The 21,991-nt window shown below is 41.6% G+C and overlaps 1 protein-coding gene across 1 annotated transcript in view; it reads right to left on the reverse strand.

Moving 5' to 3' along the window:
• Positions 1-459: 459 nt before the first annotated feature.
• The window catches only part of LOC113585753 (CUB and sushi domain-containing protein 1), a 266,455-nt gene continuing 244,923 nt past the window's right edge, over positions 460-21,991 (reverse strand). Inside the window, exons 51-70 of the mRNA XM_027023454.2 lie at positions 21,715-21,909; positions 20,336-20,509; positions 19,350-19,523; positions 18,867-19,040; positions 16,233-16,421; positions 15,720-15,893; positions 15,023-15,205; positions 12,505-12,681; positions 11,982-12,161; positions 10,617-10,790; positions 9,452-9,625; positions 9,266-9,339; positions 8,996-9,107; positions 8,036-8,215; positions 7,523-7,582; positions 6,632-6,793; positions 6,112-6,224; positions 5,850-5,937; positions 5,068-5,200; positions 460-3,227 (exon numbers count right to left, since the gene is read on the reverse strand). Coding sequence (XP_026879255.2) covers positions 3,068-3,227; positions 5,068-5,200; positions 5,850-5,937; positions 6,112-6,224; positions 6,632-6,793; positions 7,523-7,582; positions 8,036-8,215; positions 8,996-9,107; positions 9,266-9,339; positions 9,452-9,625; positions 10,617-10,790; positions 11,982-12,161; positions 12,505-12,681; positions 15,023-15,205; positions 15,720-15,893; positions 16,233-16,421; positions 18,867-19,040; positions 19,350-19,523; positions 20,336-20,509; positions 21,715-21,909 — 3,050 coding nt within the window. The 3' untranslated portion in view covers positions 460-3,067. The remainder of the gene's footprint in view (positions 3,228-5,067; positions 5,201-5,849; positions 5,938-6,111; positions 6,225-6,631; positions 6,794-7,522; positions 7,583-8,035; positions 8,216-8,995; positions 9,108-9,265; positions 9,340-9,451; positions 9,626-10,616; positions 10,791-11,981; positions 12,162-12,504; positions 12,682-15,022; positions 15,206-15,719; positions 15,894-16,232; positions 16,422-18,866; positions 19,041-19,349; positions 19,524-20,335; positions 20,510-21,714; positions 21,910-21,991) is intronic.

Below are 21,991 nucleotides of genomic sequence, written 5' to 3' on the forward strand. Positions count from 1 at the left end.
ACTTTGGGCTGTGTCTCTGGTGGCTTCATATTGGCCCTGCTTTAATTAAACAGATGCATGTTTAATCCTTTGCAGAAGGAGGAAAAAGCCACATCTAGAAACAACTCTAGACATAAAAACTGTTTGATGGTTTCATTCTAACCAAATGTGCTGAAGTACACAGCCAAAATCCCACAAAATGTGCCATGTCCATTTATCTACTGACTGTACAGTGCATACACATTTATGTGACAATACATTTGTGTATTGTGTAAGACATTTGCAGTGGATAAGATTAGATTTGTAACCTAAATTAAGAATGTGTTGGCATTTTCTACCAAATGTTGCTCGGACGTCATAGCATCATCTGCTCATTACTCACCTGCTTTATTCATCTGTGCAACAACATGTAGTAGAATCGAAACAAAAATGAATCTATATTTTAAAATACTTTAATATTTATCTGAAATAATATTTCCCAAAATATGTCTTTTGACAATCTGTAATACAGTTCTCTAAGGTTCATTGTTTTCTCCCACGTCAAAGAACACATACGAGCAGAATAGGTCATAAAAGCTCGTACATATTGACATTTGTTGGAAAATGTTTCAACCATAGATATATACTTATAGGTAGATAAACCATTAATTTACATTTTATACAGTAAAAACATTTATTTTAACAATTTTACCTACATTAATGAAAAAAGTACAGCATATTTCATAAATTTACAAATTCTTCATAAAAAATATATTTCTGTACAAAAACATTTTCTGTTGCACCTACTTCAAGTCAGCAGCACATGACAGAATGACATAAGTGAACATGGTGACTGTTGATTTGAATGCAGTTTTACAGCTTGTCAGTTGGTAACTATTTTACAGTGGTGAAAAAAGGAAAACAAAAGTCAACATTATTGCAGCAAGCCTGAATAAAGGCAAGATGTGGATTATCTAGGTTATCATAACATGGAGAGTGTAGTGTGAGAGAGACAGAACTGATACCATTAGGTTTCACACCTTAACCTGATCCAAGAGTCCAACACAGCACGTTTAGACTTGTGCATGAACATGTTTCTGTCTAACAGCTAAATGTGACTGTATAACATTTTAGTAGTACTGCATCAGCTCAAAGCAAATGTCTCCATTTACACAATGGTGTGGTTTTACGTCACCTCAACAGGACGCTCAAATTGAAAATATGGCCAGCATGAAAATATCTGTTACCGAAAAGCAATCTTAATGTCATTTGTGCACATTTGATGCTAAGCTTGTAATGTGTTGAAGTGCGAGTGCATATAACAGCGTATTTTGGAAAACAAAAACAACTGGTGTCAGCTAGTTTGCAGATTTAAAAATGTTTGCCTTTGCAATGAGTGAATGCTCTGTTACTGGTATGGTCAGGAAAACCCAGCAACTTATGAGATTAAAATCACAGTGAATACGTACCCAAGAAGCTCTCCACTCTTCACTAGGTAATGATACAGGTCATTGGGTATTGAAACGGCACTGTCATGCTTGTGAAACTAATAAGGCAGTGTTTCTTCGAGAGTACGCCTGACCTTCAGTGACCCAGTATCTTTGGGGTGGGGTGGGGGTGGGATGATAGAACAAGTGGTATAAAGAGGGACAGATGGGAAAAAATTAACCAACTTATGAGCTGAAAAATCTCATAAAGGCATTAACAGATGATAAACATGAATAGCCTAGAACGCATGATTATTAACATATCAGCATCAACCCTGGGATGAAAACAGTGATTTAACGTAAGTGCAGCATTCATTAAAATAAAGATTTGCACCAGCATCATAAAAAATTATATCCTTCTGCACAAGAGGTATATTTGATACATACTGAAAGCAAATTTGTCAGTAATCAGTCAGGATGAGAACATACAGAATGGCATCAAATGAGGCTTAAAGCCATGGAAAAGAACCTGAATGTTGAATGATGAATGTGTAAATATTCAGTAAAAAAGGGAATGTTTTTTACATCTAGGCTTGTCAAAGCAGTTTTATTTTGATTAGATTTTAGCAATGAAAACTAAAAAAATGGTGCTCACATTTCTGGAGAAGAAAAAAAAAGGAAAAGAGAACTAAAGGAAGAATGAAAAATGGGAAGGAATGTATGTTTAAAAAAAGAACAGTTCCAAAGCTTAAAGTGTGTCCTTATAACCTTTCAAATAGGTTTTTGTAAACATAAACATAACTTTATTTGCAGAGCTAATTTAGAAAATATAATCAGACTCTCTCTTGATAGATATAGCATGACATCATGCTCTTTATGGATATGGAATTACATGTTTATATACACATGGTCAGTAACCCTGTATATTATTTTTTCTGTTTGCTCATTTGTTCCAATAAACACATTTCACATCCTCCTCATACTAGTGCAAAATTTGTGCAATAAAGTTTTTTTCAGGTTTTTAATCAGTTTTTCGTTTGTTTGTTTTTTAGTTCTTTTTTCCTGCAATGCAACAGTTGACAGTTCCATCCACAACCCAGGGAGGGATGTCGGGTTTTCTGCTGAGCATCTTGTCATTGGAGATATCTGCTGTACCACTCTACGCCACTCTTGTCCAGTTGCTCTGTTCATTGTCATTTGTCTTCACTGAAGAAAATACACTGGGTGAGCAACTCTGTGGCTTTTAAAGAAACTTCAGCATCTTCCCTAGGGAGTGTGGTTTTTTTTTTTTTGGAGGGGGGAGCATGAAAAAAGGAGGATAAAAAACCTTTGAATCTACACATGTGCTGTTAATGGTGGTGTTCCTTGCTCTGAGAAACAACATGGATATTTGTTCTGGCCAAAATCACCTTGCAAGCCTAGATTTATAAAAATGTCTACTTTTTGTTTCTTTGATAGATTCCTCTGAAACTTCTATTTTTGCAAAGTTTTAATTTCTTCTGTGGTTGTAACCCACCCCCCAATCCAAATCAACAACAAAAAGCTGTTGGTTCTTTGAAATGAGGAAATTATCAGAGTTGAACTTGAAGTTCATGTTCCTACCAAACTGGACCCAGTCACAAAGAAGGTACTACTCCTGGTTGCCTCTCGATGTTGCATCGAGCTAGTCCGGCTAGCAGAGGCTATACCACGGTGCACACCGTGTTGAGCGTCGTGTCGAACCGAACAGCTTTCGCCTCCGTCGGCTTCATATTCGTGTCATACATGGGATTCTCAAACGATGCCTGCCCATTCGTATTCTCGTGCCCAGCATATCCGTTGTACTGGACTTTTGGTCTTGTTCTGTCGAGGGAAAAAGACCAACCCCATTACTGCAGGGGGACAGCCAATGGTTGCAGCATGCAGTTCCAATCTCTTTTCAATGTCACAGAAGTTCAACTTGAAGTGGTGATTATCAAAGTGGGACACTGTCCAAAACATCAGCACATTCTAGAGTACATTGTCTTTTTACATTAATAAAAAATAACATAGACATTAGAGATGTTAGGTCGAGCCTAAAATAAATAAATAAAAACATGATGCCCTCATCCAGGGATGGGGTGAGACAAATGCATATCCAAGTATTAAAACAAAACAAATAAAGATATAAAAAGACAAAAAAAATCCAACTTAGAAAGAGACATGGAATTATCATCTTAGGTTCTTCCACTTAAACTGCCCCCTCAATCAAATGCAAATGCTTTGATGGGGGTTTCCCATCCAGCACACAGCTTTCAGACACCAGCGAATATAGCTTGAGGGCAGATATGGAAAGCATGGTGCTGTTCAGCTGAGCTCATCCGGTACGCCGAGGTTAAATGTTAAAGAGGGCTGGGAGGGCGGGGTCTCCTGCCATCCCACTCTGCTATAATAAAGATAATGTGTGAAGTTGAGCTCCGCAAAGACCTGTGTTTGTGCGGGAGGGCCATTAGCATGTGCGAAAAATACCCTGTATCCCCGACTCCATTTTTAAAATGACTGCAAGCCTTTTCAAGGGTGTGAATCAAAGTGAGTGGGAAGCTATTAGTCCTGCAGGGAAAGGGGAAAAAAAGCTGGAGGGAAAAAATGACCATCATGGCCAGAAGCTCAAAAAAAGTCAGGAAACAAGCCAGAGACATAATGCCTCTCTCCATAAGGACTGATGGGGAGGAATATTTTCTCCTCAGCACCAATAATTAAAGCCTAAAATAATCCTGTTCCAGAAAGGTCACTGGTTGCCCAATCCATAGGAGTTAGAGAACTGTGACTGATATCCCCTTCCCTGGCTACCAGCCACAGCAGTGATTTATAGTCACACACATATATTGTACTATAATCTAAATAAATGACCTACATCTTGAACCAAATTCAGATTCCTCTCCCTCCCTTGCTCATGTGCAAGAGGAGGAGTGCTGTGTCACACTTCAGAGAACCTTAAAAGAACTCAAAAACATTAAAGCAGAAACGACTTGTGACATTCAGGTGGCACATTTACACAAACAGAAATAAACAGGATGGCTTTTAGTCAAAGCAGGGAGACAGAGATGACCAACACCACAAACATAATATGGCTCTCTCAAGCTCTGACCCCCCTCCCCAACTTGGGCCATGCTCCACCCACCCAGACAAACACTGCCTCCTCCCCTGCCCCTGACGAGATGTAGGAAAAAGAAAAAGAGACGATGGCGATGTGGCAGCAGTGGGGTCGGTGCCTAGTGATTTAGCTTTTGGGGTCTTACCTGGAGCCGGCCCTGATTACGTCTTTGGGTCTCTCATTTTCATCTGTCTCTTGTGATAGTACCCTGCCAATTTTTTTATTTGTTTTATTATCGGGGAATTGTCACCCATCATGACAATTTTTCACTGCATGTCACATTCGGCTGTTGCTTGATTTGCTAATCTTAGGAAAACTCCGATGCACTTTTTTTTTTTCTTCTTTTTTGGTTATTTATTTTAGATGATGCTATTATAAAGAACAACATATCTCTTAAGTAATGTGGAGCTCGTCAATTGGCTCATTGGCTATACTGCTAATCTGTTACGATTTACTGAGCAGGCACAGGAGTTTCCCGTAACTTCAGCGAGACAACGCAGGTCAACATCCAGCATGGACAGCACGGCATCAACGCACGCTAGAGGAGGGCATGCTTGTGTCGGCGCTTACCTGTGTTTGTAGAGGTAAAACGCAAACCCTGACAGAATGAGAGCAAAGAACGGCACCAGTATGGCAGCTGCAACTGAGCTGCTGTTCGTGCCGTAGTAAGGACTGGAGGAATCTATATCCGTAGTGACAAGACCTGAAAATTTAATGAAATGCCAAAAGTGAGCACTTGTTGTAAAAAAACTCATTCTGAAATGAAGAGGCAAAAATTTTATATTTATTAGAGGTGGAGGGGCAGGTGAACTGTAACTAGGTACATTTATTCTGTTGCATTTGCTTGTGAAATTTTGATGGATTTGTACTTTTTTATTTGTGAGGAAAGGAATCTACTTTTTGCCATTCGCATTAATTTACTTACATTACTTACGTTAAATTCTTTTATCATCTGTTTGTGTATCACAAAGAGTAGAACCACACCTAACAAACATCAATTCCAATACTGACAAAAGCCTGTATGAAGTTACCTAAGTTGTATTAAGATTAAGACTGCAATTACATAGGTAGTAGTATTTGAATAAATTTCAACTGCTATTTAACTCCTACCCACGCATGTTTTTGTAGACTAATATTACTTCTACTTGAGGCAGTATTAGCAGTAACAAACGTTTTACTTGAGTATGCTTTAGGCTCCTCCACCCACCTTTGATTAAATGTCTGAGGAGGAGGACCAATACACAGTCCCCTTTGTCCATATAATTCTCTTAGATCAGTACTCATCATTCTGAGGCTGCACTGAAACTTAATTTAAAAAAGCCATCTGATATATACTGTAGCGATCATTTTACCTTGTCTTGTCAGCTGAAATTTCCCAAAATCTTTGCTGTGGATATGACCTTGATATACAAACATTTTCTTCTCCGTCTCTGCTGTCACCTGAATTAGAAATGAGAGTGGAAACACAGGCAGACAAACACAACAACCATTATGCATTTTGTGCATGACCAAGTATCCTCTTTCAAGACTGGTCATAAAAAGTGTCAAAAAAATTCTACATCGAAAAAATATAACTTCTATAAAAACAAAGGCAGTGTAGGTTTTTCTACTTACATAGCCATCCATTGCCCAGTTGTCATTTTTGAATTTGCTAAAGTACTGTTCTGTTGGACCTCGTATCTGGTAGACCTTAAGTAATAGATGATTTTCCTCTTTCTTGTAAGTCCCTGCACAAAATGAATAGCACTGTCAATTTTCACAGCCAAACACCAATCTTAACTCTTAATCTCATACAAAAATGAAACTAATGCCCATAAGCAGACAAGAACATTTTTTTTACATCAAACACATTTAACTGAAATATGTAATAAAATAAAAGGATTATGATTCAGCTACATTTTATATTTGTTCCAAAATAAATTACATAATTGTTAATGCTGCTTTTCATTCTTCATTTAAAAGCTTAGTGAGGCATCCAAAAACAAGGCTTCTGATTTTAATTAATGACTGAATACCTTGAAATACTACAATAGTTATTCTGTGCTTCAGTGGTTATTTGTTAATTTTTTTTTTGTCATCAATACTGTGCTTTATATGGGGGTCTTGAAATTTTAGTAAATGCCTAAGATCTTGCCAGAAAGCTTGATCTGCACGCCGTTTTGCTCCAGGAGAGTAACATTGACCCTGCTCGTTGTGGCATTGAATGCACTGACGGTTATTGTGGCAGCCTGTCTTTTGCCAAGGTACTCATAGAATCCCGTCCAGCCGGAGTTTAACGAGAACACGTCTGCTGGAACTGAACGAACATGAATACAAATAAGAACAAAGACATGAATACATTCATCCATTTTAAAAGGAAATGTAAGCTGTTTTTTCATATCTAGTGTTGAGTCTGAAATTGTACAATATATGATTGGTAGAGATCAAGTTTATAACTGGGCTGTGTCTCCAGAGATTCCTATGCCACCTGTCTTTTAATGAGAGAACTGGGCTAAAATTTAGGTTACTGTTTGATCTAAAATATTTCCATTACGTGAATAGCCTAAAACTTAGGACACTTCTCTCCAGGAATATCGCACATCCACTCACTAGTCACAAAGCAAGCACACTTCTGAATAAATAGTGGATTTCTACTTAAATAAAGCTGATTTTTCAGACTTTAGGTTTTATAAAGTTTCTAAGAAAGTGATAAGCTACATTATTATGTACTGTTGCAATCATGAGGCAGTGGTGGCTCCGTGTTTAAGGTACTTGATTTGTAATTGGATGGTTGCTGGTTCAAGCCCCACACTATCAAGGTGCTGATGTTGTACCCCCGATCAAGGCCCTTAACCTTCAATTGCTCAAGTTGTACTCAGTCATAATTGTAAGTCGCTTTGGATAAAAGCGTCAGCTAAATGTAAATCATTCTGCCACTTTTAGGGTGACACTGCTCCTTTCAGATGACCTCAACATGGATCCTCAAGCCCAGCCTGAAAACACAGGTGCTGTGGCCCATGGTGATGGCTGATGAAGGTCTACGCACCTCGAATCTTGTTTTTCTGGACATCTGCATCCTTTGACTTGCTGTTTATTTTTGGGCCAACTAGGAGACAGGACAAATAATTTAGGACAAAGTTGACATTTGCAGGTACAAATTCCTATTTACTCTTTAAATACATGCAACAGGGATAATGACTATTTAGTTAGTGTCTACCTTCTGGGGGTGGGGGTGGTTTCAAATAATTATTCATTTGCACATTTGACTGTGCCATAAACACCTGATAGATGACATTACCTTATTGTGTTGCACCACGCAACAAATGGTTTGATGTTCTTAAAATACTCCTAATGCAAACAACATGTCTAAAACAAATAAATTTATTCCCAGTTGTAAGAGGCAAGAACATGGGCATGCAGTGTAAAGTCAGAACCTCATTTAGAGAAGTTCCGGTCAGCAGAAGCACTGGGACCATGCTGCACCTGTGGTCCATGGGTTAACGTTTCTATTACACCTGGACGTTTGTTCGAGCCTCATGGCATGGATGAGGGTTGCTACCTTTGCAGATGGGAGGCTTTCCCGTCCACCTGCCATCTGGTCTGCACGTGCGGTGCTCGGATCCCCCGGCCAGAAAGAAGCCGTCTTGGCATGTGTACATGAGGGTGTAGCCCAGAGTGGGCAGGTCGATGGCCCTCACATCCATGTGAGCTGGCGTCTCGGGCTGTCGGCAGGCGTGTGCTGCGCAGGAGGAGAAACACAAGGAATAAGGTCAGGAAAGGTGGCGATTTGTGGGCCGACGTAGAGACAATCCATTTGGGGGGGGGTAGAAGGTTCTGGAGCATGTGATAAGCACTGCTGCCTTTTATGCTATGCGTGAACCTGGTCTTCACACTTGGCTGTTAGTGGACCCATGTCTTCATGCTCACAAGCTCAGACAGTGAAGGGGCTTTAAAGTGTAAGGAGCCCTGAGGATTTCACTGAGCTGGATGTCAAACACAGCCAAGGATTTACAACTCACATACAAGAGGCTTAAAGTTGGCCAACTTTAATTCTATCTGCTGAGACCAGCAATCCCCACGTTTGTCCTTTCAGAAACGAGCCTTTTTAGTAAATGATTTTTCATTTTTTGAGGATTTTTCAGCCCCCATTTTTATTTCTACAACTTTTATACAAAAGTTAAAGACACTTCAGAACATTTACATTTGCAGGTTTATCAGACAACGTACAACAATGGTTTGGGATAAAACAAGGCACATTAGCCTTTGACCCAGCTATAGCCACCTATCCTGTTGCTCCCTCTACTCTTCACTGAGTGACTCTCCATTTCAGTCACTACAAAGGAATGTGATTATATGCCTTTGAGGTTGCGAGTGCACGAATATGAACACTCAAGTTACACTGAACTTCTTATCCCTCTCTTTCTCTATTTCTCCATTCTTCTCTCTGTATCTTTCAGATCACATAAAGCACATCTTCATTATTGATTCTGTGGAAACATCTGTTTTAAGTTCAGCTTACCGACACACTCAGGCTGTACACCACTCCACGTCAAATTTTCCAGACACGTTCTGGTGGTTGAGCCTAGGATGTGATAATTCTTTCGGCATCGGAAGAAAACTTTACTTCCCACCTACAAAAATCATAAAAACCATTAGGGGTCGTAAGGACACATTTGGAGACAAGTAACACAATTAAGACACATCATTAAGAACATATTTAAGGGACATGACAGCTCTTTGCAAATTTTGGGCGAAAATCCACCCACCCCCAGAAACCTAAACCCCTTACCTCAAATCCTTGAGCCTGAAGTGGGATTCCATATGCTGGAGTTCCAGGATCTCTGCATGCATTGAATGCTGGATCTACAATCACATTAAATGTTAATCACTACTGAAGAGCTGAATGCCCACTATCATTTGTGATTAAAAGGTTGGTAAATTGATGGCTATTGTCTGAAGGCTGATAATTACACACCAATGCAGGAGGGCTGGATTCCACTCCAGGAGCCATCCTCCTGGCACGCTCGTCTGGAGGAGCCCACCAGCACGTAGGGTGACCGGCAGTAGAATGCCACCTCTAACTTGTAGGTAAACTCATTTCCCTCTCTGTAGCCTTCTGCAGGTGTGCCCGGGTCTCCACATAATACAGCTGAACACAGGACATAAAGCACATCAGGCTGGTCAACGCATGGGACACCAACCAATGTCACAAATGGGCAGATATTGTTGTTGTTGTTGTGTGTGTGTGTGTGTGTTGTGTGTGTGTGTGTGTGTGTGTGTGTGTGTGTGTGTGTGTGTGTGTGTGTGTGCGTGTGCGTGTGTGTGTGCGTGTGCGTGTGTATACACACACGCACACGCACACGCACACACACACACGGGAAACTCTTACTAGCTTGGCCATTACTCTCTCTTGGCAATGGCAGACAACACCACATTGAGTGCATAAGATTTCCTGTTACCTTTAACATGGATTTTTAGTATTACCTCTAGCAGTGTGTCAAAGGCTTACAATCAAAACCTGCAGGCTCCACTAACACACTCAGGTCAAACACTGTATATTGGTTGGTACATGCAGACAGTCAAAGCTAGCTAAAGGTTATATTTGGGATATGTTGACACTCATATTGAAAATGTCAAAACAATTTCATGATCCATCAAAAACAGCCAACAGTTCTCTAAAGCACCCAATATCCATTGGGCAGGTACAATAATGCAACAACTTGGAAGAAAAATATTTTAACTTTAAGTACATGAATACAGAAAAGAAGCATTTGAACTTTGTAATTTCACAGCAATGAAATCCCATTGTTTGAAGTTAAAGAACTTAAGACTTCAAAGTAAAAAAGTTTTGCAGTATTTTAAACCAAACTTTATCAAGACCATTGTTTTCAATCATTTATAATCATAGCACATCTTTGCCTTGTACTGAGAAATTTACAACTCCAATGCAGCTTCTTACTGAGCTTAAAGACATTCCAACAAGGGAATTGTTTAAGGCTTCAGTAGCACTGATGGGGCTCTCCTCTTAAAATTGACAGCATGCTCTGTGCTCCAAAAACAAAATCGCATATAGGCTTTCTGCCAACGTGATAATGGTACTTATGCTTTCTTTCAGAGATAACCCAAACAATTACACTTACGCAAACACTGGGGGATGTCACCACGCCACGTCCCATTCCCCTCACACGTGGCTATTCCAGGGGAGGATAACTGATACCCATCCAAGCAGCTGTAGGCGATACTAGAGCCCCACTGCAGGTCGGAGCCCTCCACCTTTCCATAGTGGATGGCCGGGGGCTGGCTGCACATGACCACTGTGGGCGAAAATGGACATTAACACCACGGTGGTCATCATCATCATCATCATCATCATCATCGCTCCCTAAAAGAGCTGGCCATAAAGCCAGTGTAGACATACAGGTTCTGAAAGTGATAGGTCTAAAAGGAAACTGCACCAGTGCAAGGGCCTTAAATCTGTTTATTTTTTCCCCCCTCGATCATTATGTTCCATTTGCAAAGGGGAGGACATGTATTCTTTTGAATCAAATGGGAATAGAAAGCGATGATTAACTAAAATTACTCTCTCGATCCACCTCTCACAAGGAACATGCGCTGCATTACTGATGCTCCAGAACAATCTGAGCTTGGTCCTTAAGAGACGAGCTTGTGTGTGCCTGATGCCATTCAAGCCAGACATCTGATAACAGAGATCTTACACATTTCACAGGTAACATCCCTTCAGTGCAAGTAAGTGAATAATCCCACTTGCTGCAGGGAAGGTGGAGAAAAGCCTCAGATAGCACTCAAAGTAAGATCAAAGAAGACTTTTGATGTGGGGATGCCAGTAACTCCAGTTTGGCATTGTGATATTTAGACTTTAAACACCACTGCTGGCACCTTTTTTGTTCCATTATGCGTAGCAGTTTCTGATTCCACTGTCTATTCCAAGTCTGAACATGAATGAAACAGCAGGATAGTGGATGATGGCAGAGATGGTTTTAGATCAGAGTTTCAACTAAGCGTTCCTTCTTACAATGTTAACCAAAGCCTTCCAACAGACCATATATGCCACGTTACCTTCTCAACATAAGGTTTAACATAAGAATGAATGGAGACTGCTGGTTCAGACACTAAACTGTTCTTATAATACTGTTTTCTGTACTCTCAGGCCATCAGATGTTTTTTAAAATCGCAAATGTATTAAATTGTTGCTTCTCAAAAATAGCTTTATGCTGAAGAAGTACACAAGACACATTTGCAATTATGGTTAATATTGTTAACACAGGACTTAATTAGCATGGCTCCACACTCCTCTATGATTTCTCATTGTGACCAAGATAAATCCTCCAAGTGTTAATAGGAGATTCTTTTTCTGTTGTTCTAATCCTCTCAGTACTATAATGAAATTAACAAATTTCCTTAATGTTACAATATATATATATATATATATATATATATATATATATATATATATATATATATATATAATTAATTTTTTTTTTTACCTCTGCAGCTTGGTTTGGTCTGGTTCCAAGTGCCATCTTTTGAGCACCGTAGGATGTCTAACCCTGGAGGTTCCATAACATAGCCAGGGTTACAACGATAACGAATAGTTTTGTTGAAGGTGAACTCACTCCCCATATAAATGCCATTGGCAATGGGACCTGGATCTCCGCAGCTGATAACTGAAACAAATACAACATGCTCTATTGGTTGGGTACCTCAATGTAGATGCAATAGAACAAGCTTGACCAAAATATGCTAATATAGCTAACAATGATTGCTTGTAGCATCCACCCAATTATGAATTAGGAATTTGTATAATGCTAATGGGTGGCCCTTCGCCTTTCAATGTCAGCACTTCAATTAATAATTTTTTAAGCATTCTAAAACAGCTTACAGCAAATAGAGGCAAAAATGAGCCTCATCTAATTTACATACTGTTAAGGGTCACATTTGGCTTTAATAAAGTGTTAGCCATATTAACTTTTTGGGCTGCTGCTTTGACAAGGAGGTTGCAGCTCTGACCAGTGCAATCTGGGGCAGACCCAGTCCAGGTGCCGTTGGTGGTGCAGTGGCGGGTGGTGAGGCCAGATGTCTTGTAACCCTCCCAACATGCGTATGTCACTGAATTGGAGAACAGCATGCCATCACTGAAGATGATCCTGGCGAAGGCTGGGGTTCCAGGGTTTCCACAGGATACGGCTGAGGGAGGCATTGAAACTATTCCATGAGAAGGGGCTTAGAGTCACAATGCTTTTAGTCTCAAATTAGTCTTAGGGCATTGTCATGTTTTCAACATTGCAGTAGAAATGCTTTGGGGTTTTCCTTTCTGTCCTTGAAACAGGAACACCCAGAACAAAACAATTAATAAAGCTTCCTTCTGATAGCAGCTTAGGGATGCTCCTTATTCATGGATCCCATAATAAACTTCACTTGGATTTGAGTCTCTGATAATTTTACCTTAATTGTTTGGTGTATCTATCTTTACTGACCTTGTGGCAATGATTGTAATGCACCTAGCACCTCTGTTACTGTTCTCTGAGCAGCTTACAGAAATCTTTGAATCTTTCTGTGTTGCCATGGTTCTCCAGATTCAAATAGCCCAGTAAAAAAAACAAAACAGATCAACTATCTGAGTAATGCTCAGCATTACCATCAAACACATTAAGATTTAGACTAATTGGAATCTTTTGGAAAGTAACTTGTGGTATTTTGGGAAAAAGGATTGCAACTGTAATTCAACACATTAGACCTGCAAGCTTATTAGAGACAATCCCTTAAATAATCACTGCAGTCTGAAGTGTGTAATTGTGGTCTTACACTGACTTGGTACAGCACCTTCATACACAATTCTGATGATTAATAAGCAATAAAAAATGAATAAAAATAAATTAACAGTCTTTCCAATCACACAGGTGTTGAGCAAACAGATAAGGATTTATTAATGCTCTGAGAAAAAAGATTTTTAACACGAAATGACTGTCACATACTGCGTGTATGACAAATGACATGCTTCAACTAAATCACATGCTTGTGACTGAGGCAGCCCCCATTAGCAATAATGTGCAACCTAATTCATATTAATCACAGAGCACAAGGCTTAAGTCTTAACCTCTCGAGATTGTTCATCTTAATCAGCATAATCGTTACCATAATCAGTGCTGGTATATCATTTCACTCCAATGGCCTCCCTGAAACTAGACTGAACTCTGCCTCTGCTTACTCACTATAAACACAGGCACTTTAATAAATACAGAAAAAAAAACATGGTTCAATAAAGAGTTAATGAAATCTTGGCAGAAGGGGTCTGCTATGGGCAGATATATTTCAAGCTCTAAGTAGTTATTTCCAAATGGCAGCAGGTTACTGCCTCCCACGTGCCCAAGAATTTACATTTAGTACCTGGCCAGTGTTATTTGTATACCAAAGACAGTTTGGCAGCCCCCACTTGCAGCCCCTACTGCACTCATCTATCTGTACTCCCTTAAAGCAGCCGTTAAAGCCCCTTCTTCAGTTATGATTGGCCTCTAAATAATGCATCTTATTGATCTCATGTACACAATCCATGGTCTTATTGTACTTCGTCTGGCAACAGAAACAAACAAAGGAATAAATCATCTTACAGACAAGAGGTGATGCTAGTGGATGGATTTGTTTTTAATAAAGTCTACATTCACATTACTTGCTAGTGCCTATCCTGAGGGTTGCTTAGCACAGTGCTTTACCAAAGATACGACAAGAGCTTTTTAGTAAAGCTTACTGTGGGAGATTCTTTTCATCTAGATCAAGGTTTCTCAACCCAGTCCACTGGGCTTCCTATGCGATCCATGTTTTTGCTCTAAGCCACCCCCAGTGCACATGGTCCATGGCTTAATGGCTTGGTTCATGCACATTGGGAGCTGGGTTAGAACAAAAAAGCGACCTACCTGGTAGTCTCTGAGGACTGGGTTGGTCTAGATAGTATCGGCAGAGGAGCTGTGATTTTCATATTTTACATATGCTAATGCAGTACCTAAAGGTACTTCAATAAAGGGATGGAGTATGTTTTTTTTTTTTTAGTTTAGTATTTTGTGTGATGCCTGTTTGCTGTAAAATTAATTTATGCCTATTAGACTTTGCAGAAATAATCCTTATATCAAACCTGTCCAATATCTAAATAATTGGTATAAGTGTGTTAACAGGTACCGGTTTGAGTAATCTTTTCACAACCACAAATTAATATATCATTACCCTCTGCAGCAATTATGGGGCTTTCTGTGTATATTTACCAACTGAATTAACTAGCAATTAACCAAAAACAGTTATAGAGCCTTCTGAAAAATGGCAGTCATAATCACAAATGATACCTCTGTGTGATGGCAAGCCACCAATTTAGTTTCAAAATTAAGCACAGCCTATAGCTATTTACTGACCTTCTATACAGGTCCATCAAACCTAAGCAGTAAGGTAAGCGATTCTGAATGAAGCGGCCTTGAAAATGTAGTAACATCTTGTAGTGTGCTCTGTGGCTGTGCTGTGGGGCTGTGTAATGTAGCCCACTTACCCTCGCAAACAGGCTGGGTGCCGCTCCATGAGCCATTCTGTAGGCATGTGCGCTCCGATGAGCCAACCAGCATGTAGCCCGCCTCGCAAGTGAACCGAAGCAGGCTCCGCAGCCGGAACTCCTCCCCCAGGCGTGAGCCATGCGGCGGGACGCCTGGATCCCCGCAAAAGCCCAGATTGCCACCTGAAAGTCAGTCCAGTACAGACACTGTTATTTAAAAAGCAGAAGCTTCCCCCTTCCCCCCCGTCCCCCTTTACCTAGTGACACTTATATGGTTTGTGACTTGGAAATCAGGAATACATTTGCAGTAGTATATTTGGAAAGATGCATTCATGCCGAGCAGTGCCAATAGAGCTGCTAAGCAGGTGCCCAAATCTGCCCCCAGAGACTTAACTACAGCCGAGTTTAGGTCTAGATCTTGTAAATTCCAAGACTCCAGAACCCCTTTGATAAATTAGGTGTGACAGATCTGGGTTGGGCCTAAACTCTCCATTAGAGTAGATCAACAGGGGCTATAGCTGGGCACCTGCACTATGCATCATTAGTAGTGGAAATGCTGCTGGCTGCTAAGGCTTCAACAGTAGCTGCTGTGTGAGGTTGGGGGAGCTGGAGACCTGCAGCTGGTGAGCAACACCACCGGGATGCATCTTCAAAGATTGGAAGCACCTCCTCAACCCCCCCAATGCCTTCTGCATACCTGAGCAGTAGGGCGGTGAGCCACTCCAGTGACCATCTTCCTGGCACTGGCGTGTACCGTTGCCCAGCAGTACTCGGCTTTGGCCACACAAATAGTGCACCACGGCGCCGTTGGTGAACTTCCTCCCCGAAAGCATGGCAAAGGGCGGCGTGCCTGGATCGCCACAGGATATGGCTGTAGATGAGAGGGAGAAAAGCAGGATTTGAGAAGGGTAGAGCAAGACAGAAGGGGAGGGACAGGCCAGAAGTTCTCAAAACATTAAAATGAAAACATTTACGAATCAGAACTCTTCTACCGTAGTAAACATCACATTTAACTCCACTCAGAAATTGACACAATGTTCTATTTAACAATCCCCATCGTCAATTCTTGAAGATGACCTTCACTTCATCATATAAAGTTGGCTCAAATCATTCCACATTTCCTTCTGTCCCCAAACGGCCTGTACCTGCTGTAAGTGCTTAGGCGGTGGTGGTGGGGGGCTGAAGGAAGTGGGGGTGTGATATTACTCACGAAGGCACTTAGGAAGCGATCGGTCCCACAAGCCGTTTGGCTGACAGGTGAGCACGGGCGAGCCGAGGAGATAGAAGCCCCGCTTGCAGTGGTACATAACAGTGTGCCCATAGCTGAAGCTCTCAGGATAGCGTTGTGGGGAGTGGCGCACGGCGTTCTCCACGAAGCCTGGATCTGAGCAGTTTACCACTACGGGGGCGAAGGAAATAGAGAAGAGACCAACAAGGAATCACAAACAAAGCATATTCTTAATGTGGAACAGAGAAAGCTGAGGATGTGCGGAACATACAGAAGAGACTGAACAGCGGGAGCCGTACACGAGAGACCTTTAAAATAATTTCAATCAACCCTAGTTTTGACTGTTTTGAAAACGAAGCTTTAGAAAGTGATTCCCTCTCTCTCTGGCTGATGCCCTCTCTGCATTCCTCATTGCTAGAGGGGCAGATGCTTTGGAATGCAAATTCCCACACACATTCAACAACTATGCATTTATTTCTGTGCATATGGAGAAAATCACCTTTGATTAAATGTCAAACCACTTTCTATGCTGTGTTTACCTCCAATACTTTTAAATAATGTGCTCTCCATTTCTACTTGGTATTTTTTTATTTATTTTATTGTTATTTTTATATAACACATACATCAAAACTGAACTGAATTTTAACTAGGACACAATGAAAAAAGTGGAAAGCATATAAATGCATCACAAAACAATTTAAATCCATTGAAGTATGATCAGAACATCAACTGTCAGAAGTAAAACCAAAACATGTACAGCTGGCCAACATCTAAAACATCCGCAGATGGTCATCCAACTAATTTAAAGATTTTCTTACTAAATTCATTGCAAAAAAAACAGTTTCTTCAGTTGCTTCAACTAGCCAGTCTTGCAATATGCTGTGACAAGATGCACTTCCAATTTTGTTGAAAAATGAACTGACATGACTGGGAAGTTCTTGTTCCTGCCATTCTGGATTGAGTAAACACTGTTTTTCAGTCATTGTCCTTTCAAAGGGGGAAAAAAAGGGAGAAATGAAATTGAAGCCATGCCCTACCAAAACAAAACAGATTGCACTGTTGCAGTGACAGCTGCCAGTGTCTTGGTGATCAATTGCCCCTCGGGGAAAAAAGACAGAAGGTGGGTACTTAAAAACATGCATAAATGGACACTTGTAAGTGGATTTTTTAAATGAAGCCTGGAGATTCCCGCTATTAACAGGATAAAATAAGATATAAATCAAACTATTTATACACTTCTTTAAGAAAAGGAAGCAATGATATAACTGCTATGATCATAATGTATCCAACTTGGGGGGAAAGAGGGAAGAAGGGCAATAAGACACCCAGTAAATGTCACTGCACGTAATGCTGAAGCACTAGCACAGTGTGGATGTTAGGCTTTAGTGCTGCTGCACTTCATAGCCAGGGGGGCAGGTCTGCCCTATGTACAGCACACTGACACACACCGAGGTCTTTTGAAAATAGAATTCCACTTGGGCTTGGTAAAAGAAGGCTAGGTTAGCCAGGAAGTCTGAAGGGGGTTTAGGAAATGTTTTTAATCCTGTAAGTCTGTGCGTTTAATTAAAAATCCTCAAAAAACAAAAATAACCAAAACCCTCCAGCATAATTAGTAGTGAGAGGTTTCTGCAGGAGCTTTTAATTATTGGTAAATATAAATGGCTGCAACAGCATTTTAGGGCTACTGAAGAAGAACCTTCTTAAAAGGCCTATTTAGTATTTGCATCCGTTTCAAGAAAAGCGGCTGATATTATGGGATTAAAAAGTAAAAGTTTAAGAATAAAGTCATAATATAAGGAGAAGATTACGACGATGAACAAGATCACAAAAAGGACAAAATATTTCACTCTTAAATTTGATCACCTGAGCACTGAATGTGACTCTTTGGCATAAGAGAGGGTCCCAAAGGAATCCAGTTTGTTACAAATGCCATCAACAAATGGAGTGATTTCATTCAAACTCACACCTTTCATGTATCCTCTGAACTGAATCCAGGAACCTGGGTTTCTCACACTGGGTGAAGCACATGTGCTGCAATGTCAAAGATTCATATTTGGTGCCAGATGCAGAAACCACTGTTCCAGGATGTTTTCATGTTTAATTTCAAACTTAATGGACATAGACTAGGCTTCAATTTTAACAACCCCTGGTGGCAATGTTGTTACCTAGGAACAAGTTGTATTGGAGCCACAGATTTATAGGCATATCTCATGACACCAGTTAGGCAGATAAGTTCTCGTTTGCTGTCATGGCTCAATTTTGTCCTACTGGCATCTATAATTTCATTTACACCTCTCCATGATAATTAACTGTTGCAGTGAGATGTGATGTTAGTCCTACTTAATCTCAGGAACTCTGTTGCAGGAGCTTTTGAATTTCAAACATCTTCCGCGAAATCACAGGAACGCAATTGTTTGTCGCTCATTAGCATGCTGCGCCGGTCTCGGCCCGATCACAGATGTCGCCCGGGCCCGTTAACCCCGGGCTGGAGCAGCCGGCTGGCAGGCGCCTTCCTCTGAAGTTGCCAAAAGAATGGGGTGGTAATGCAGATCATGTCTGGGTGTGTGACAGAGTGGGTGCAGGGGTGTTGGGAGCGGGACAGCGGGGGATTCTTACCACTGCACATGGGAAGGGGGTTGCTCCACTGGCCATTCATGCGGCACTGGGCCCGTGGCGTGCCACGCAGCAAGTAGCCCTCGCTGCATGTGAAATTCACTACATCGTTGAGGTTGAATTCATTTCCGTTCGTCCGCCCATTGGCTGGGTTGCCGGGATGGCCACATGTGATGGCTGTCGGTGCAAGCGAGACAGACCTTGAATGTGTGAGTTTCACAGTGATGTTTCACACATGTGCTAATGTGTTTTCTCTCCTTGACACTGGTTAAGACTTGTTAAGGGCTGGAGAATATCTGAAGCCATGTTTCATATGTAAAAAATGCTAACTGCAGTCTATATCTAAACTCAATTTAACCCTGTATAAGCTGACTACATCAATGCATAAATATGACAGTCTAAGACTGCAGGCAAGGTCACATCAGTGAAAAAAAAAATTGGTGAACTTTCCCTTAGGAGTTTACTTTCACACTGGCAGACACTTACGAACACAGACAGGTGCTTGGCCCGACCACCTGTGATCCTGCTGGCAGATCCGCACTGATGTTCCAATGAGACGAAACCCCAGGTTGCACTGGTACACCACGGTGTCTCTGTAGCTGGAGCCATCGCCGCTGATGTGGCCATTCGGGATGGGGTCGGGTGAGTCGCAGTGGCCAGCTATGACAAATCCCCACAAGCGGCAGACGATTATGAGTTGATTATGGTCATGGCACGTACGTAAAAGCCAGAGTGCCTGCCTGGAGCTAATAGGAACCAGAATGGCAACCTGGGAGTTGTGTTCAAACGTGGTGGGGCAAGACAGAGGCGCAGCTTTCGATGTGAACTGCATTCTGCCACAGTTAGTGCCTGACATTTTGATGAAACGCCCTGGGCACTGTTTGGCCAAACTGCGTGTGCTGCAGCCAAGGGTCAGAGAGTGAACCCTTCTAATGGCACAGTGATCTGGCTCATCTGCTTGCTCTGCTTGTTCGAGAATTCTGGCACGTTCCCGGTGGTGGCATCACGGTGGAGCATAAGGACACAGCCGTGGATTATGTTCAGCAATGCCACAGGGCTGTCTGCTTTGTCTTAAGTTGCAGCATAATATAACTCACTTAAAGCCACAGTCTGCTGGTTTATAAAGGTGCATCTCTCATACTTGCATATTGCATATTGTCTCGTACTTATCGAACATATTCATATGCATAACTTTGCAAAGTACACTGCTCAAATCCAATTTGGAGCCAAAGCAGGAAAGTTTGGGATCTCACCTTTAATAAATAATATGATTAAATCCTTTAGACCCTTAAAATATGGTAATATCAGTGAATCTAGCATTCTGCTTTCTATGACTTCAGGTAGGGCACTGCATACCCTGACCCCTACAAGCACTCTGTTGGAACATTCCACAACTGAGTTGCCATTTCCTGGTTCTTGAACTCACTGCACCTTTAAAGTATGCCGAAGGGCAGCTTGGAGCCTCATCTTACCTAGGCATTTGGTTTCCACTCCACTCCAGAGCCCATTGGCCTGACACTCTCTCACATGGGAGCCCACAAGTGTGTAGCCTGTGTTGCACATGAATATGGCTGTGGCTCCGAAGGTGGTCAACGTGCCCATCTTCTTGCCATTGGGAGGTGAGGGCAACTCGCCGCAGGAGATAACTGCAAATAACAAAGGCATTCGTACATGTTTTCATACCCATGGACCCATAGCCTGACCCTAAACACCTCTCTCACTTACCATTGCCTACATAGAGAAGAGACAGGAGAGGGAGGGGAGGCTATTAAATGCACCACCATTAATGCATTTTTATGGTCTTGAAACTATCAGATTAGGTGCGATTTCACATATTTTGCCCCAACAGTTAAATATAATTAACAGAAAGTCTATTGGCCATGTGCCTGCTTTATTTGCAGAGAGCAAAAAAGAAACAATGCTTTCACAATTTGCTTTATCAGGAAAAAAAAAGTATTTTCGAGCATATTCTTCACAGTCGCATCACATTTGAACCCAGGTGAATCAGCAGCTAGTGAACTTCAGCTGAACTCTGCACTGGTTGCAGAAGCCTCTGCCACACCATAGCACTCTGAACACACAATCAAGGTTGGAACAGTGTAACAGGCACACACACATGCACATGCACACACACGCACATGCACACACACAAACATAGAGAGAATACACATGAACAGATCCCCCCTCACTGGCAACATCTGATCATGGAATGGGTTGCACAAGTGAATGCGTGGAAGCTCTTGTCTGGGGTGTGGGGAGATGCTCAGTCTCGTGGCAGAGGGCTGGGCTTCCCGCCACACTCATCAGACTGTGTAAATTTATTACAAAACAAAAAGCTTGATCTGATTAGATTATTTAGATTTGCTCTTTGACCTCTAATTATCTAAAGCACAGGCCACTGATGACTTAATCATCAGTTTGCTGTTTATCCAGCCTGTCTCGGAGGAGGAAATGCGGGACTGATTCGAACCACAAGCTTGGGCAGTGGTAGCTCCATCTTATGCCCATGCACTAAATCCCGGGGATTACGATTGGATCAGCATAGAAAGAAAGCAGCCTTCATACAGAGACTGGCTGGATTTCCAATATATTAACTAACCTAAATTATATTCATACAAGGAATATAACTGAAACACATACAATGAACGGTGCTTGGCCAAAAGAAACGTAGTCTTAAAGAATGACCCACAGCCTTACAGACAAAAACTTCCCTTTCAGTCTGCATTTCTGATGAATCCCTGGGTACAGGAGAGAGAGAGAGAGAGAGTGTGTGTGTGTGTGTGTGTGTGTGTGTGTGTGTGTGTGTGTGTGTACCCGGACATGCGTCAGAGCACCCGTTTTGCAGGCTTACTTTTGCAGGTCGACTTCTCCTCCAGTCCACCCCAGGTAGCGTTGGCTAGGCACCGGATAATCCTGCGCCCTCCCATGTAGTATCCGGGGGCACAGCTCAGCATTATCTGTGCTCCAAGTTCGTTCGGTGAGCCTGAGATTGGATGCCACACCATGTGCTCAGAGAGCATGCTCTCGATGTCGGGACACTGCACCGCTGTGGGACATGGAGACAGGACAGTATTAATGGAAAAAGCCTCACGCCTCAGGACCTTGCTTGAGATGGACAAAGTAATGTG

The sequence above is a fragment of the Electrophorus electricus genome, chromosome 11 (genome assembly GCF_013358815.1).
Source record: "Electrophorus electricus isolate fEleEle1 chromosome 11, fEleEle1.pri, whole genome shotgun sequence".
Taxonomy (NCBI): Eukaryota; Metazoa; Chordata; class Actinopteri; order Gymnotiformes; family Gymnotidae; genus Electrophorus; species Electrophorus electricus.